Raw genomic sequence first — 16,393 nt, forward strand, 5'->3', positions numbered from 1 at the left:
GTTGCCCCATCTCAAAAAAGATATATTAGAATGGGAAAAGGCACAGAGGAGGGCAACAAAAATGATTAGGGGTATGGAACAGCTTCCATATGAGGAAAGATTAAAAAGACTGGGACTTTTCAACTTGGAAAAAAGACTAGAAGGGGATATGATAGAGGTCTATAAAATCTTGACTGAATAAGGAAGTGTTATTTACTCCTTCACATAACATAAGAACCAGGACTCATCCAATAAAATTAATAAGCAGCAGGTTTAAAACAAACAAAAGAAAGTATTCCTTCACACAACATACAGTCAACCTGTGGAATTTGTTGCCAGGGGATGTTGTGAAGGCCAAAACCACAACAGGATTCAAAAAGAACTAGATAAGTTCATGGAGGATAGGCCCATTAATGGCTATTACCCAGGATGGTAAGAGATGCAACCCCATGCTCTGAGTGTGTCTACCCTCTGCCAGAAGTTGGGAGTGGACGACAGGGGATGGATCACTTGATTGCCCAATCTGTTCATTCCTTCTGAAGCTCCTGGCACTGGCTACTCTTGGAAGACAGGATAGTAGACTGGATAGACCATTGGTCTGACCCAGTATGTCCATTCTTATGTTCTTATTCCCCTCCAGCGCACAAGCTGCTATCAGTTACTCCATTAGCTCAAGTGGCAGAGGTCTATGTGGTGGATCTAAAGGTTCCAACCACACTGATGACGCATATGGGTGTCAATATGTCTTATACCATATAACCATGTCATAACAAGACTGTATCATGCATACACGCAAGGAGGCTGATTTAAGGTTGCACAAGCACTCTGTCATACAGTCCAAGGCCAGAAGGGACCATTGTGATTACCTAGCCTGACTGTCCGTACAACACAGAGCAGATACCTGCCCCAAAATAATTCCTATAGCAGATCTTTCCAAAAAAAGCCAATCTTGATTTTAAAGTGGTCAGCGATGGAGAATCCACCACAATCCTTGATAAACGGTTCCAATGGTTAATTACCGTCCCTCACTGTTAAACATTTACGCCTTATTTCCAGTTTGAATACTGTCATTTCCTAACTTTGAGTCATGCCTGAACTTCAAACCTTAATCATGTCCTTGTAACCGTTTTCTGGGCATATCTGCACATCACACCTGCGACCTCACTAGGCTGCACAGCCTTGGGACGCTCTTCTTTCATCACGCTCCTCGTATCGCCTGCGACGTGCAGGCGGGGGCCGGCCAGCCTGGCTCCGAAGACGCTGACGAGCCCCGAGCGGCCAGACTCGCCCCCGGGCGCGGAACCCCTCGGCGGCCGGAAGCGGCCTCGCGCCAGGACGGGAGGCCGACGGGCCGTTGGGGCAACGTCAGGGCCCCCAGCCGCCCCCCTCCCAGCTCAGGCCGCCGCCGCCCCCCCCGCAGCCTATCACGGAAACCCCTGGGCAGGGGGAGCCCCACGGGACCGGCAACCGGCGCGGCGGCCCCGCAAACAGCCCCCGGCGGGCTCCCCTCACGCCCGACCGAGCTCCCTTACTCACCGCTCCCGGCTGTTATCAGAGGCGCTTCCGGGCTCCCCGCCCCGCGGCTGCGGGGTCACGTGACCTGACCACGCCGCCACGGAGACGAGGCCGGAGCGCCCCAGTCTCCAGGCGAGGGGCGGAGCGGGCGGTGCTCGCACAACGAGCCGCCCCGCGATGCGGAGTCGCAGGGACCTGCAGCTGGACGGCGATTTGTTACCGTGCGACCCAGGCCGCGGGGCCTTGCCCACACACAACATGGCGGCTAGCTCGCCTCTGGGGGCCTTGCCCACACACAACATGGCGGCTAGCTCGCCTCTGGGGGCCTTGCCCACACACAACATGGCGGCTAGCTCGCCTCTGGGGGCCTTGCCCACACCTAGCATGGCGGCTAGCTCGCCTCTGGGGGCCTTGCCCACACACAACATGGCGGCCGAGATCCCCCGCCCTCCTGAGGGCTCCTGCCCAGCGCTCGCATGGCGGCCGGGTGTGGCTTGCATGTGTCTCGCGAGATCTCGGCTAGTATATGTTGGGCGATCAGAGGCCGTTGCGGTCTCTTGTGCGCGCTGCCCTAGGCCGGGAGGTGGCGGGAAGCTGCCTGAGTCTCGCGCCCCGGATCCGGCTCCATCATGCCGCCCAAGTTCGACCCCAACGAGATCAAAGTCGGTACGTTGGTGGGGGGCGGCCCGTGAGGTGCTGGGGCCGCGGGCGGGGCGGGGCGGGGCGGGGCGCGGGGCGGCCTGGCGCGCTCTGCCTGCGGGCGCCCGCAAAGCCTGGCGGCCGGGCCGGGGCTGTGCGGCCTCGCAGCCGCTCTCCTCCCGCGCGGCTACAGCCCCCGGCGGAGCCTGGCAAGGAGCGCGGGCTGCGGGAGCGCCCTGACCCCTCTCGCTTCCCCCGCAGTGTTCCTGAGATGCACCGGCGGGGAGGTCGGCGCCACTTCCGCTCTGGCACCTAAAATCGGCCCTTTGGGTTTGGTAAGTGGTGCTGGGAGAGCTGTTGCTCTGTGGAGCTCCTGCTACTAACATATACTTAACAGATGCTGCTGAAACTCTCCGTAAGCGATGCCTGCGTGGCTAATCTATTAAAGGGGCATAATTAGGGGTAAGCTACTTTAGTCTAAACCAGAGATTTTGTGCCAACGTGAACCTCTAAAACCCCCCTCCGGAATAGCGATGAGCTGAAATCTAACCGTGTCTCCTGAGACTGCGCCTCGAACGACAGGAATCCAGTGAACCCACTTCCCTTTGACATAGGAGCGCTGTCTACAGCCGTAGCCGACTCTGTAAAGTGTTCAGTTGCTCAACATAAAAGGGGTTCGCTCTTCTTAAATGCTGTAGGTTTTGCCATGGGTGTGAGTTTGCTACTTCTGCCTGGGCAGAGAGCAATGCAAGAACTCGAATTTAGCATTGCTTTTGTATAACCTAGGCAGTTGTATCTCTTTGGGTGTGGTGTGTGAACGTGTTAGTGCACCTCCCTGGGTGCGAGGGGGCCCTGGTTCCGAGATGGGGGGGTTTTGAAAAGGGAGCGGGGGGGGAGGGGGAAACCTAGCAAAATAGAAGGGCCATTGAAGGGAGTGAAGTGGGATAGGGCATGGGAAATGACTGAGGGTGGGAGTGGACTGGCACAAATAGCCAGTTAGGGCAGAGGGAAAGCTGTTTAATGTGTGTCTAGCAGTCCTCGCTGCCACTAACTCTGGGTTTGTGGCTTGCTCTACTGAGGCATTGCTCTCTCGATGAGATTGCAGAGATACACAAATGGGTTTGCATTTGCTCACATCAGTGGATTTAGCTGTTTGGCAAGAGGGGAATCTTTCAAATAGAGCAATAAAAATAACTCCAGGTACAGGGCATGAAGTGTACAGCATAATACAGGAGTTCAAACGAATAAGTGTTGGAAAATCTCTCTGAAGAGAAAATAATCAATTAAATGCTTGTTCTTGCCTTTAGTCTCCCAAAAAGGTAGGTGATGACATCGCCAAGGCAACAGGTGACTGGAAGGGGCTGAGGATCACTGTGAAACTCACTATCCAGAACAGGCAAGCTCAGGTATTAAACGCCAGAAGGGATGGCTTGGTGGGAAAAGCGCCAGGTTTGAAACACCTGGGTTTGCTGGAACCACAAGTGTCAATCCCGGCAGGGTTGACTCAGCCCTTCATCCTTCCGAGGTAGATAAAATGAGTTCCATGCAGTGTACTGTATGGGGGTCTCTTGGACGAGACCTTAAAAACAAAGTCCTTCCTAATCTCTTCTAAAAAGAAAAGGAGTACTTGTGGCCCCTTAGAGACTAACAACTTTATTAGAGCATAAGCTTTCGTGAGCTACAGCTCACTTCATCGGATGCTCACGAAAGCTTATGCTCAAATAAATTTGTTAGTCTCTAAGGTGCCACAAGTACTCCTTTTCTTTTTGTGAATACAGACTAACACGGCTGCTACTCTGAAACTAATCTCTTGTGGCTCTGAAGAGCTGGGATGTATCCAATGCCAGAACCGTCTCTGGTCCACCATCCAGAGGCAGCTGCATTTCAGTGTATAATTTAGAGCTGTCCAGGCTAAAGATGCTGTGTGTGCCACTGTGTTCAGAAACAGTGGAGTGTGTCTGAATCAAGAGCAGGCATCAAACTGACTGTCAGGGTTAATGACAATAGAATGGAGAGGAACAAATGGGTTCAGCGGTCTGCCAGGGTTGGTATCATATTGATCTTGGAACCATGACAACACTCAATTGAGAGACTACTATAGAAGGAACCTTTGGCTGATACTGGAGATGGGGTGGAGAGCAAGTTTTTAGGCCAGGGGAACATTGTGCCAAACTGGAATATTCCAACTACTCTTCAGTATACTTGTAGCCACCCGCCACCATACCTGTCTTGTACTGAAGTGACTGGTGTACTCCAGTGGTGTGCTGAGAGGAATCCCCAGCTTAGGAAGCAGAGCTATTCTGTGTGTGGAGAGCTCTGTGCCGAAAGGCTGGGAACATTGAATCTCACGTCTTCCCATAGAGAAGAATAGTAACAAGCATGTCGAGTACACACAGGTGGGAGGGTGATCGCAATTATTTTCTAGTAAATACAATGCATTTAGGTTAATCACAATTCTGTGTGAGTTGACGGCTGTGTTAGCTCTCTCAAAGACTGATTTCTGTCAAGCATTCTGGATTTGCTTTCTGACCTCAGTATCTCCTAAAGAAAATATGTGCCTCTCCCCCATTCAGATTGAGGTTGTCCCTTCTGCCTCTGCCCTGATCATCAAAGCCCTCAAGGAGCCTCCTCGTGACAGGAAGAAGCAGAAGAACAGTAAGCTTTCTTTTTTGCTAACTTCCATTGGTCACTGGTGCTAAGTGGTACATCCAACCAGCCTAGATCTAGCTGGCTGTCACTTAATTTGCCTGCCTCCAGTTTACTCCTCTGCAAAATGGGAATATTTGCCAACCTTGTAGGGGATTGTGGGGCTTCATTAATGTTGTGAAGCACTTCACGATTCCAACCTGCAAGGCACAGAAGTACAATCCAAGATCTATCTGAAGGGGAAATTACTCCCGAGGATGCAGGGAATTGAAATGATTTGCCTGTGGATCATTGTACTTTTATGACCAGCTCCATGGTTCTCAAACTTTTGTATTGATGACTGCTTTCACACAGCAAGCCTCTTGAGGGCGAACCCCCTTTACAAATTAAAAACACACTTTTTATATTTAATGCTATCATAAATGCTGTAGGCAAAGTGGGGTTTGGAGCTGACGGCTTGTGACCCCATGAGGTGTCACAACACCCAGTTTGAGAACCCCTGGACTAATTGGAGTTTGTCAGGTCTAAAACTTCGGTAAAACAGCCACCTGCCACTGTACCTGTCTCGTATGAAGTGGCGGGTACAATCCAGTGGTGAGCTGATAGAAAACACCAGCTTAGGAAACAGGGTTATTCTCTTTGTGGGTAACTCTGTGCCAAAGTCTGGGAACACCAGATGATAAACCAAGGAATGAGTGTGCTGCTATACTGTCCCCCTACCCTCTTCACTCCCAGGGCTGAGATGTTGAACTGATTTGTTTGTTGACCTTTAGAGGACTCACTGACTGTTTGATTTTGTTCACAGTTAAACACAGTGGCAGTGTCGGCTTTGATGAGATAGTAAACATTGCACGCCAGATGCGGCACAGGTCCTTGGCCCGGGAGCTCTCTGGTAAGAGCAGTAAGCTGCTCGGGGGTTACTAACGTGGCTGCCATAGGCTGGTCCTGAGTGCTTGAACCAGCTCTGCCTTCTGAATTCAGACGGGCTGCAGAGCCCCTCATCCTGCTTGTCTACCCTACTCTGCAGCTCTGGGCTCCATACCAGCAACTTCAGCCTCTGCTGTAGGTTTTCACTTGTATTTCCTGCTGTGAATGGGTAGATTCATGAGCATGGACAGTGAAGCTGGCAGAGGCGGCACATGGCGGGACTTTTTTTTCCCATACTGCTGACCCTGTCACAGTGCAGTCTGTTTCCAAAGGGGACTAGCCAGTCCCCTGCTGACAGATACCTGGGCATTAGCTAGCTTCCTAAACTACAATATAAATCCTCTTGAGTAGCTTCCATATCTGATTCAATTTCTCAAGATGCCTTAGTCTTTAGAAATTGGTCTGACCTGCTTAGTAACAGGCCTGTCTTACTGAGATACATTCAGCCAAGTCAGCTCCGAAAGGGGATACAAAGGGAACTTGTGAATGTCCTTCTGGAAGGTCACATGTACCTTCCTGTCTGTCCTGAAACATTGGTGACCTTTGTCTCCTGGGTATGTCAATCTAGAATGTGCTGCACTGATGCAGGATACCCAGGTTCCAGGATATGCTCATTATGCCCTCAGCAGTGAATCCTGCTAATGCACCTTGCAGACCTCTGGAGATGGAGTTTATGGCTTGTATAGGTAGAAATATGGCATAGGGCAGTGACTTTCAACCTATGATCCATGGATCCCTGGGGGCCCCCCAGAGTATGCCTAAGATTTCCAAAGGAGTCTGCACCTCCATTAGAAATTTTTTTTAGTGGTCACTGGACCCCAGGAGAGAAGCCTCCCATATAACACATGTCAAGCCTCCTAGCACCCATTCATCAAACACTTCAGTATTTAACAGATTTCCACCAGGAGGGAGACGTGCACAGGAATTAACATGCTGTTGCAAGTCACTGACCTGCTGCTAGCAAGGACACTTTTTTTTTCCCCTCCAATGGAAAAATCTGAACTCTGAAAACAAGTCAGGCTTGGTCTGTGTCACACCACTGTGTTGTCAGGGGCAGTCTAAGATGCAGTCTCTCTGTTACAGGAACTATTAAGGAGATTCTAGGAACTGCTCAGTCTGTTGGCTGCAATATTGATGGCAGACATCCTCATGATGTCATTGATGACATCAACAGTGGCACAATAGAGTGCCCAGCTGTAAGTCTCAAACTTCACTTGAAATTGACTAGCATTGTCTGTGAACAAAATAGCTCTTTACTAATGGGAGGCTTGTTTGTTTGTTTTTTTCAACAGAGCTAAGACAGAATCCAAGAAGAACTCTCAACATGAAAGCTGATCAAGATTTTTTTTGTGACAATTAGGAACCTCAATAAAACCTGCAGTTGACTGAGAATGGTCTGGTAATTTTAAATACAGGATCCAGGTTTCAGAGTAGCAGCCATGTTAGTCTGTATTTGCAAAAAAGAAAAAGGACGACTTGTGGCACCTTAGACTAAAATTTATTTGAGCATAAGCTTTCGTGAGCTACAGCTCACTGCATCCGATGAAGTGAGCTGTAGCTCATGAAAGCTTATGCTCAAATAAATTTTAGTCTCTAAGGTGCCACAAGTCGTCCTTTTTCTTTTTTGAGGATCCAGATTGTCATCTGAAGGTGCAAAATGCTGGAATCTAAACACATGGTTGATTCCAGACAATCTGTATTCTGCCACATCAAGATGACAGGATTTTTTTCTGGTCACACACTGAACTAATATCTAGTACCTACACTAACACGTTGTCCTTGAGACACCCGCTGCATTTTGGAATGGAGAAAACATGCTATAGAAATGTTACAAAGGTTAAAAGTGGAGATTGCCTCTCCACTCCTATCCCTCTTAAAACTTGCCATCATAAATAGATGTATTCCTTGTGAGCAGGTGGTTTATTCAGAATAGTAAATCTGTGCAAATCTTAATTTATGCTAGTGCTATGTGTACCTAGCAGCTAGAAGGGCGTAAATAACTGATATCTTTGCATGTGTAGGCTATGGAGAACTGCAGTCATGTAGTAAAATGTAACACAGCCTGCAGGCAGATTATTCAGGTGGCTAGCTTAAGCTAATGCATTTAAATTACGAACCTTTCACCTGTGGTAGCGATGAAACAGGATACAGTATGATCCTTGACATTACATGACTTTACAGTCTTAAATGGAAATTTACTCCTAAACACCCAGCCATGTTAAATATACTTAGACAAATCCGTTTTAATAACAGGTAAAAAGTGAGTGCTCCCAAAGTCCTCTACCTGAGTGTCTGTGAAGGCAGGCACCCTAATTCTTAGTGTGTAATAGGTACCTAGTCCAATTCAAATCTTCAATTTTCAAGGTTTATTACTAGTAAATGTGTGTCTGGTCAACATTGGCATCCTCAATTTCTAAGAGCAAAAGCTACCCATTATTACAGTATAGCTCCAAGCTTTGTAGATGTCCTGGGCTTGTACTTCTCTCTCTGAATAAACTGGTTGTTTCAGATCAGAATCTGTATAGGGAGGTGACTGTGTAATAGAGTACATAGCATAATGAATCTTAGTCTGTGTTAACTTTGAGCCTCTTTAGATGAACACGTTACATGGGCTGCTGTTAAGTAGATGGAAATTGAGCAAAGTTATTTGGTCTTTGCAGCTCCTGTTCAGAGAGTTGTGAAGGGCCCGGTTTCATGTCTCTTGGGTCTCCTGATGCCCTGGATGATGACACTTGGGCAGCTGGGTAAACGAGCTATGTGCCCCTTCTCAACATCATATGATCCTGGTCCTGGTGTGCTTCCTGAAAGGAAGAGAACCCAGCAGCTGGTACATCTTAAATTTGTGGACTATCTGCCCTTCTCTTGGTACTAAAAGGCTCCCTCTAGGAGTCTGTTCAGCATTTCATGTGGGGATAGACATTAGGACCCCACCACCCATGGCTTTCCCTAACTACATGAAAACAGGATCTTAGTGCTGTGTCCATGAATTCATTACTAGCAGGAGAAATGCATCCTGTGAGCTTTAGGATTTCACCTACTGCTTAAAAATCAACTCCATAGTTGCTTCTGCTCCCCTTGATGTGTCTGTCAGGGTGGTTTTGATGTATACAGACCTAATGAAATTCAGATGCTGTAGCCTGAATGTTTTGATTTAAATATTCCAGCTACAAAGATATCCTGGTGCAGGAGCTGAAGCGCTAGAATATGCGAATTACCACTTCAGTGGAAAAGTACTAATTCAAACTGAACATCTGAAGGGTTAGATTTCCACAGAGTTTAAAATTGCCATTCTACAATTAGGCTGGGTAACTGCAAATGACAATAGACCCATACATGAATGGCAGGAACAGCAGTGGTTATAAAACTTCTGAAGCTGAGCATGCTCTCGGTGAGTTTTGCCCTTTACACCAGTAACTTTACAAAGGGCCATTTTCACTTACACTGGACAAGGGCAGTTTTACCAGCATAGGATTTATTCCTTTAAAATATTTAGCCCATGTGTAAGAACCATATTCTGCACATGATCTTTGTCCTGGCTTCCTCTTGGTGTAACATCCACTCCTATCAGGGCCATTATACAGTCTAACTATCTGAACCAGGCTACAACTTGTAACTGAAAACACAATGCAGCCTTTGCTGGGTAACTTCTGAGCTAGAACAGCCTCCTCTCTCTGTAGTATGAAAGTGAGGGATATGCCTCTGGAAGGATTTATAAGTGTGTGCGCAGTGCTATCGTGATCTCCTAAATATGAACACTAGTCAACTATGCAGCTCAAAATGTTTTGTAGCTGTAACCTAGCATGTGCTACCTCCCCCTCGGCTCACCTCTTCAGTTTACAAGGGGAAACTGAGTCAGACAGCTCAAGTGACTTATCCAAGCTGGCTGCTGAGGTCGCGTCAGCTGGGATTGGAACAGAGCAGTCCCTATTTCTATCTCAGTTCCCCTTTTCAGGAGAGAAATTCCTGTGTTTGGTCAGATTTTTCAAGGGGATGCTGAGCAATCCTAAAAACCTGACTACTTCTTGAGGTACCTAAAGGGGAGCTAAACTCTTTTGAAAACCTTGTAAATCTGAAAATTCTCTGGTCCTAATGCCAACCAAGGTCAGATCTACACTTCACTTTAGATACTATAGTAATGGGGGGTGATTTTGTTTTTAAACCAGCACAGAACTAGCCCTAGTGCAGAAAAATTGGTCATGACCCATAATGAGAACCACTGGACTATGCCAAAGCTGCTTTTTTTGCTGTGGGTCCTTTCCCACATTGAATGGAACAATGTTTCCCAATTCATACTGAGCTTTGACAAAATATGTGGCCCCCAAGTTGGCTGCTGCTACCTGTTTTATCCTCATAACTTCTACTTGATCAGTTTTTTCTGTCAGTGGCGTTTCACTATCACCTATGAGTGTGAAATTATCAGTGTCCAGCTTGACATAACCTACTCCCATGTTTTCAAGAATGGCACCTGTCTGCTCTATCCTTTCTTCTGAAAAATCTCAGAGGGGAAGAGAAATGGGAATATGGTAAGAAGAATAGGGGAGACAATTGCAATAATGCAGGGACTATGCAGGAAGTTAGTTGCTCTGTAGCAAACTGCTGCTTAGCTTGCATGGTGAAGTGAGTATACAGCTAGAGAGTAATAGATTTAATTGCACAGGGCTTTGATGTTTCTTTACCTGAAGTGCCCCATTGATGAGTCCCTTGTGGCCGGTTTCTTATAGAGTAATAAGGTGAGGTCTGTAACACCTGGAAATATGCTGGTGTTGTGTCATATTTATTTGGTGCTGGATCAATTTGAGCATCTGGAAAAAGAAATGGGAAAGTATGATAGCAAACTCAGGACTAATACAAAACCTGGAGACACTTTGAAGAGACAGTAGTGTTGGGGTGTGCCCTATCATCTTGCTAACAGCATAGAATCAGGACCTAGGACTGTAGCTCCCATAATATACAGGTGTTGTGACGTTACAGCAACAAAGTGCTGTGTTTGAGCAAACAGATTTTTGGTTCGATGTGTATTTTACCTGCCTTGTCAAGTCACCCCTAGTTGAGTGGGTGAAATTTTACAAGGCTGAGCAATGGTGAAGGAAAAAAAATACTTTGACCATGTCCTTTTAAGAGGTAAAATGCCAGCTCTTCTCTGTGTAGATGGGGGACAGCTAGAGAGTTACAGAAGGATATAAACTATTAGAGGACAGTGCTGGGAAGCAGGCTTCATAGAATATCAGGGTTGGAAGGGACCTCAGCAGGTCATCTAGCCCAATCCCCTGCTCAAAGCAGGACCAATCCCCAACTAAATCCCTAAATCCCAGGGCTTTGTCAAGCCAGGCCTTAAAAACCTCGAAGGAGATTCCACCTTAAATGAGGCCTTGAACAACAGAGTACTGCTAATGCTGAGAGCTGCACTGAGATCAGCTAGACAGAAGAGAGGGACCCACCCATAGCAGTAAAGTGTAGGCCCTTAGCTGCCCCAAGAAGGGCACATGCAGGTCTGACAGCAGCCCAGAGAGCTGTGCTGGGGAAGATGGTCAGAGAGCTAAGAGGAGACTACCTTACTGGGCACAGGAACTTGGGAGGAGTCAGTGTTAATAGCAGAGCCATAAATAGGCATTTTAGCATCCAGGGTGAGAGCATATTTATACCCCATACTGTTTTTTTTTTTGTCATTTTTCTGCTCCCATGGCTTTGTGGGCAGCTGCCCTGCTCGCCCCACCTGGTTATGCTCCTGATCAGAGCACTCACCTTTGCTGACCAGGCTGAATTTCCCCTTTCTCCCAATGCTGTAGCTCGGGTACCCTGGTCTGCTGGCCTGCCGGGGGCCCAGGGTCGAGGCCTGCGTGTAGTGGAATGGAGACGGCCACTACCAGAACAGAGTTAGTCTTATCAAAGCACAGTGCTAAGTAAAGCAACAGCCATTACTGTGAAGGGCAGATCCCACTGCAGGAGCATCAGGGAGACTCATGCACTGTAGGTCTGCGGGGAAAGAGGGTCTGGAACACTCAGGGACCCCTCAGTTACCAGAAAGGGTGAGGTCATGGGTGGCTAAAGTGATGGCCAGCGTGATCATTAGTGAAGAGGAGCAGTCTGGCTCCAGGTCCAGGGCCATGGGACATGCAATAATCTTTTTTCTCCACAATGGAAGCTCTTTGCACACAGAGGGGTGAGAAACACAGTCTATGCCATGGCGGCTCATTCGGTCTCAGATGCCTGGGCTGGTGGAGGACTGAGCGTGGGAGAATACCACCTCCTGTTTTTTCCTGTCTGAGCTCTGGGAGGGGGAGAGAGGAATTTGTAAAGATTCAACTAAAGAGAAATAAACAAGCATCACCTACATTGCTCTCAGTGTTAAAATCCGCCTTCCTGGTAAAGGGGCTTTTGCTCTGGAACCAGGACTTCTGCCAGGATCTGCGGCCTCCACCCTCTGGAGAAAACAAACAGCAAAGGGTAAGTTTGGGGAGCTGCTCCCTTCACCCAGGAGCCCTTTGCTCCACCTATACAAGCACTTGGTAGGACTTAGGGAGAGCTGACTGAAATAACACGTCCACCAGACAGACAGACACCTGAAAAGCCACAACTGTGCAATTCACTACTCCCCGTCCCAGGGCAAAAAGTTAAACATACCAGTATTGTTTGGATTGGGGTAGGACATAGCAGGCCCAGTCCTGGACCAGGACACCATGGTGCTAGGTGCTGTTCAGGCACACACAGGGAGACATCTGGTCAGTGACTGAAAGCAGATCATCCCGCTGAGTACCTCTAGGGGGCGTCTTCCTCCCAAAGGTATAGGCTGGAGCACTGGTCTCCCTGCAGCTCCTGGTGGGTGGCGAGTAGGCAGCTGGCCCAGGGCTATCTACATTGATGACCAGAGGTGGCCGGCTCTCCATTGCCTCTCTATAGCCTAGGAAAACAGCACAACACGGTGAAGGAGCCAAGCTCATTGGGGTAAAGGCTGCTTGGTCCATGCCCCATCTATAAGTTACACGCTCCAGGGCTGGTCCGGAGCTGGCTGGGCTTTCAGGGGAAGCGCAGCTGCCAGCAGCCCTCATTTGTTAAGCACTGTCCCAGGTTCTCACAATCGCCCCTGGGTGGTTCAGCCCAAGCTAGTGCCCTGGCATGTGGGAGGTGGTTCTAGCACAGCAATGCTATGCCCTTCTAAGCACTATAGACCCACTCATGGCTACAGGAGCCCCCAAGCCCCTCTGCCAGCTGCCCTCAGCTGGTCTCGGCAGCAGCACAAGGCGCTGGAGCACAGTGCTAGCAAGAAGAGGCCAGCCCTGGCACTGGCTGGGAGAAGTCTGATCCAACGGTTGGTAAATACCCAGAACTAGAGCCCGTTCCAGTGGGGTGGAGAGGAGAATGGGAGTAGATAACGTGGGGAGAGGGAGTGGAAGGGTGGGAGAAGAGGAGAGGCCTGTGGGGAAAGCGGGGGTATGGTTCGGTGAGGAGAGGGGTCCCCTGTGAGGAGAGGCGGGTGAAGATGGAGCTTGGCAGATCCTGGAGGAAGCAGGAGCTGGGCCAGGAAGGCAAAGGCTGGAATAGCCAGGCCTTCGGGTGTTTGCTGGGACATCCTCAAGCTGAGCAGCTGCTCCGGTAGATGTGCAGTGGATGACTGGCGTAGGTTGGCCTTGCATGACAGAGCTTGTGCTCTGGGCACCCTCTGCTCTGGCACAGTGGGGTGGGCTCCTGGCACAGCTGTCTGCTGCCAGGTGCAGACATCTCCCTTGTGACCTCAGTGTATGTTTGGGCTGCTGGATCCTAGACCCAAACCACTGGGGCCTCCCCCACCCTGACATCCTTCCTCTCCAGGGCTTGGGCTCTGTGCTCAAACATCAGGGACTCTTCTGTAGTGGAGGCCATGGGCCACCATGTCAGAGCCCGCTTCAGAGTGTTTTAGTGTGTGACTGTGGTTGCATTGAGCAGGTCTGGACTGTTGGGAGAAGTTTCCTCCCCACATGTGGGCTGGCTAATCCAGGGCTTTAGGAATCTAGCAATGCTTCCTCCTGGGACTTGGCCTGGAAAAGATGGGCATGCAAATGGGGAGCCTGGCTGCTTGTGCTGCTGCCAACCTTCCTCCCTCCCCTGCAACTGTGTGCTGCCATGTGCTGCTCCCCAGAGCCTAGCGAAAGCCCCCTTGGCGCACCTGCTCCTGGAGACCAGTAGGAACCGGAGATGAGCTTGGGGTGCTCAGATCCTGCATTTTGCCCTGTAGCCGTATCGAGTAGGGACCAAAATCTCAGCAGGGAAGGAGCCAGTCTCCATTGTCTCTTGAGGCCTGACTAATGTAGCCACCGACAGACCATGGCCAACCAGCACAGTGTACTCCTGCCTCCCTGGTATCCCAACAGGAGTAGGGCAGGGGATACATGGTTGGCAGCAGGAGAGAGACGGGTCACAGAAGGACGGGGGCTTTTGCCAGCCTGGCTGAGGGAAGGGAGGGCCCCGCTTTCCTGCAGCAGCCATTTATTAATAAATAAAAAGGAGCAGTTGCTGTCCATAGTGTAAAGCATTTCACTGGGAAAACTCCCGGGAAAGCTTGTGCTGAAGAGAGTATTGACATCCCTGCTGAGATTCTCGTCCCTACTAAATATGGCTACGGGGAAAAATGCCGGATCTGAGCACCCCAAGCTCAGCTGAGCTAAGCAGTTTGAGCTCATTTCTGGTCAACAGCCCTGTCCAAGGCAGGATTCCCCTAGCCTAGGCCATCTGAGGCACTTGTACTTACTGCTGCCCTTCAGCACACTGATCTGCGGTAACAGAAGCGTGCTGGGTTCTCTATTCAGGCAACCCCTGCAAACAAGACACACACTGAGCATCAGTCCCTCCCCACAGCCTTGGGCAGTGCTGAGCCCTCTCTGGGAGGAGCTGCCCCCATGACACACAGAAGTGGCAAGGTGGGTATTAAGGTACGGAGCTGACGCCAGCTTCAAATACAGATAAAATAGAATTGCACCAGCTGTGTTCAAAGAGTGCACCTTTGAGCATGTGGGGAGTGGCACAAACAGACTATAACAGGAATCAACAGGGACAGCACAAGAAACAGTAAAGAACTGGGTCTGTGCCCAGGCCCTGTGCACAGGGCCTGGCCTGGGATGTCAAGCTGGGGAGTGACAGAGCATGCAGTGCTGGTTTCAGGCAGTGGTAATCTTCCCCGCACCAGCCCTGAGATGAATCATGGAGCTCAGTCACCGGGGATGCTGCTGGGATTGCAGACAAGGGTGCCCATTGGGGTGGAAATAGCAGATTGAGGGAATATCATGACTGGAGGCCACCAACCTCACTGCTGCCCAGCCACTGAACAGCTGTCAGGTCGTGATGATGTTTGGTTGCTATCTGTCTGGACTTACTAAATCTGTGACCTGACTGTGGATGGCACAATGTCCCCGTGACATTCCCCTGAGCTCCTGGTGAACCAAAGGGAAGGGGGCTCTAACACTGCCATGGAGTTGTCCTGTTAGCAAATAGCTCAAACCCGACACATGTGTGAACTCTTCAAACCTGAGCTCAGCATCAGAATCTCATGATTCTGTGGGCAGAATGAAAACCCTCAGATGGGGACCTCCGGAGCGTGTGACCAACCCTAAGGGCAGAAACCCTGGGCACACAGGAGCTGCCCCAGCAGATGGGAGGGCACTGAGAAAATCCCCCTTCTTTAAACATGCTTGCCCAGTGTTACCAGTGATACTGTGAGTACTGCTTGTTGAGCAATGGTTTCCCATGTGGTTTCCAGTGTTGGTTGCCGTTCATGTAGTATTGGGCCAAAAACTTGGTGAGTTTTTGCTGATATTCCATTTCTGCAACAGATTGCCCTTCTGTGTTGGGGTGAGGGGGGAGTTGTCCTCCAACCATTGGATGGAACAATAGCTCCCCTCTGTGTGACATCAGCAAGTCCCTGTATTCTGAAGATTTGTAGGTTCCATTTGCTCTTGTTGCAGCGGTCTTGGGGAGCTGGAACCACTCTGCTAGCCTTCCCTGTGTGACCAGTGACTTCCCCGCTCTGCCTTGGAGCCTGGCTAGACTAGGTTTCAGAGTAGCAGCCGTGTTAGTCTGTATTCGCAAAAAGAAAAGGAGTACTTGTGGCACCTTAGAGACTAACAAATTTATTAGAGCATAAGCTTTCGTGAGCTACAGCTCACTTCATCGGGGACTCTGCCCCAGCAGTTATATCAGTTCAAACCTCTAGTGTAGAGACATGTCACTAGTGCAAAGCAGGGCTCCCGCCAGAGCGACTTAGGGTACATACACTTGCAATGTAAGCCCTGGCTCAGACCCAGAGGCAAGCCCAAACCCCTGTTAGTTTATACACAAATCTGTCTGACTTGGGACTGGGCCCAGAACTCCACAGGGGTGGAAGGGTCAAGTCTGGTTCCCCTGGGGGCTCGGGTCCAAATACCATAATTTTCCAGTGTGGACACAGCTTGGGCCTGGGCCAAGGCCCCCCAGACTCAGTCCCTGAGAGTGTGCTGACACTGTTGTATTGTTTAGCCTCTCTATCCCAAAAGCGGTAAATGACTCCCAAGAAACGGAAGTGGCCCCTCTTGTTCTAGTACAGCAGCTCGGTGTTTAACCCTTTCATTTTATTCTGACTGATAAGCTGCAAACACATTGAATCTTCTCCTGTATTTGTAATGGCCACCACCAGAAAAAGTCCTTTGCCAAGCACATTGCTTCCAGGTCATGGGCGCACAGC

The 16,393-nt window shown here is 49.5% G+C and overlaps 3 protein-coding genes and 2 non-coding genes across 11 annotated transcripts in view; 3 read left to right on the forward strand and 2 right to left on the reverse strand.

Moving 5' to 3' along the window:
- LRSAM1 (leucine rich repeat and sterile alpha motif containing 1) overlaps nt 1-1,782 on the reverse strand; it is a 63,348-nt gene extending 61,566 nt beyond the window's left edge. Inside the window, exon 1 of one of the 7 annotated variants that reach the window (XM_038374330.2) lies at nt 1,516-1,782. The gene's annotated coding sequence lies outside the window, so the exon portion shown is untranslated. Of the gene's footprint in view, nt 1-1,083; nt 1,283-1,515 lie in introns of those variants that run through there. The other 6 variants (XM_038374326.2, XM_043499144.1, XM_043499146.1 and 3 more) reach the window with 6 other exon arrangements.
- Nucleotides 1,783-1,997: 215 nt separating this feature from the next.
- On the forward strand, nt 1,998-7,098 carry RPL12 (ribosomal protein L12). Its single transcript, XM_038374602.2, has 7 exons — nt 1,998-2,160; nt 2,395-2,468; nt 3,441-3,539; nt 4,707-4,788; nt 5,585-5,671; nt 6,790-6,902; nt 6,999-7,098. The coding sequence occupies exons 1-7, from the start codon at nt 2,124-2,126 to the stop codon at nt 7,002-7,004; spliced, it is 498 nt and encodes a 165-aa protein (XP_038230530.1). The 5' UTR covers nt 1,998-2,123; the 3' UTR covers nt 7,005-7,098.
- LOC119844427 lies at nt 4,345-4,474 on the forward strand. The gene has a single exon (XR_005289257.1). It is a non-coding gene; the product is annotated as a small nucleolar RNA SNORA65 (small nucleolar RNA).
- On the forward strand, nt 5,327-5,454 carry LOC119844426. The gene has a single exon (XR_005289256.1). It is a non-coding gene; the product is annotated as a small nucleolar RNA SNORA65 (small nucleolar RNA).
- Nucleotides 7,099-8,373: 1,275 nt separating the features above from the next.
- On the reverse strand, nt 8,374-15,495 carry STPG3 (sperm-tail PG-rich repeat containing 3). The gene is made up of 7 exons (XM_043499149.1): nt 15,380-15,495; nt 14,429-14,493; nt 12,461-12,604; nt 12,039-12,127; nt 11,449-11,566; nt 10,383-10,508; nt 8,374-8,507 (listed from the first exon to the last, which is right to left on the reverse strand). Exons 1-7 carry the CDS (start codon nt 15,493-15,495, stop codon nt 8,374-8,376), a joined length of 792 nt encoding a protein of 263 aa, XP_043355084.1.
- Between the last annotated feature and the right edge of the window lie 898 nt (nt 15,496-16,393).

Source organism: Dermochelys coriacea, chromosome 16, assembly GCF_009764565.3.
Source record: "Dermochelys coriacea isolate rDerCor1 chromosome 16, rDerCor1.pri.v4, whole genome shotgun sequence".
In the NCBI taxonomy this organism is placed as follows: domain Eukaryota; kingdom Metazoa; phylum Chordata; order Testudines; family Dermochelyidae; genus Dermochelys; species Dermochelys coriacea.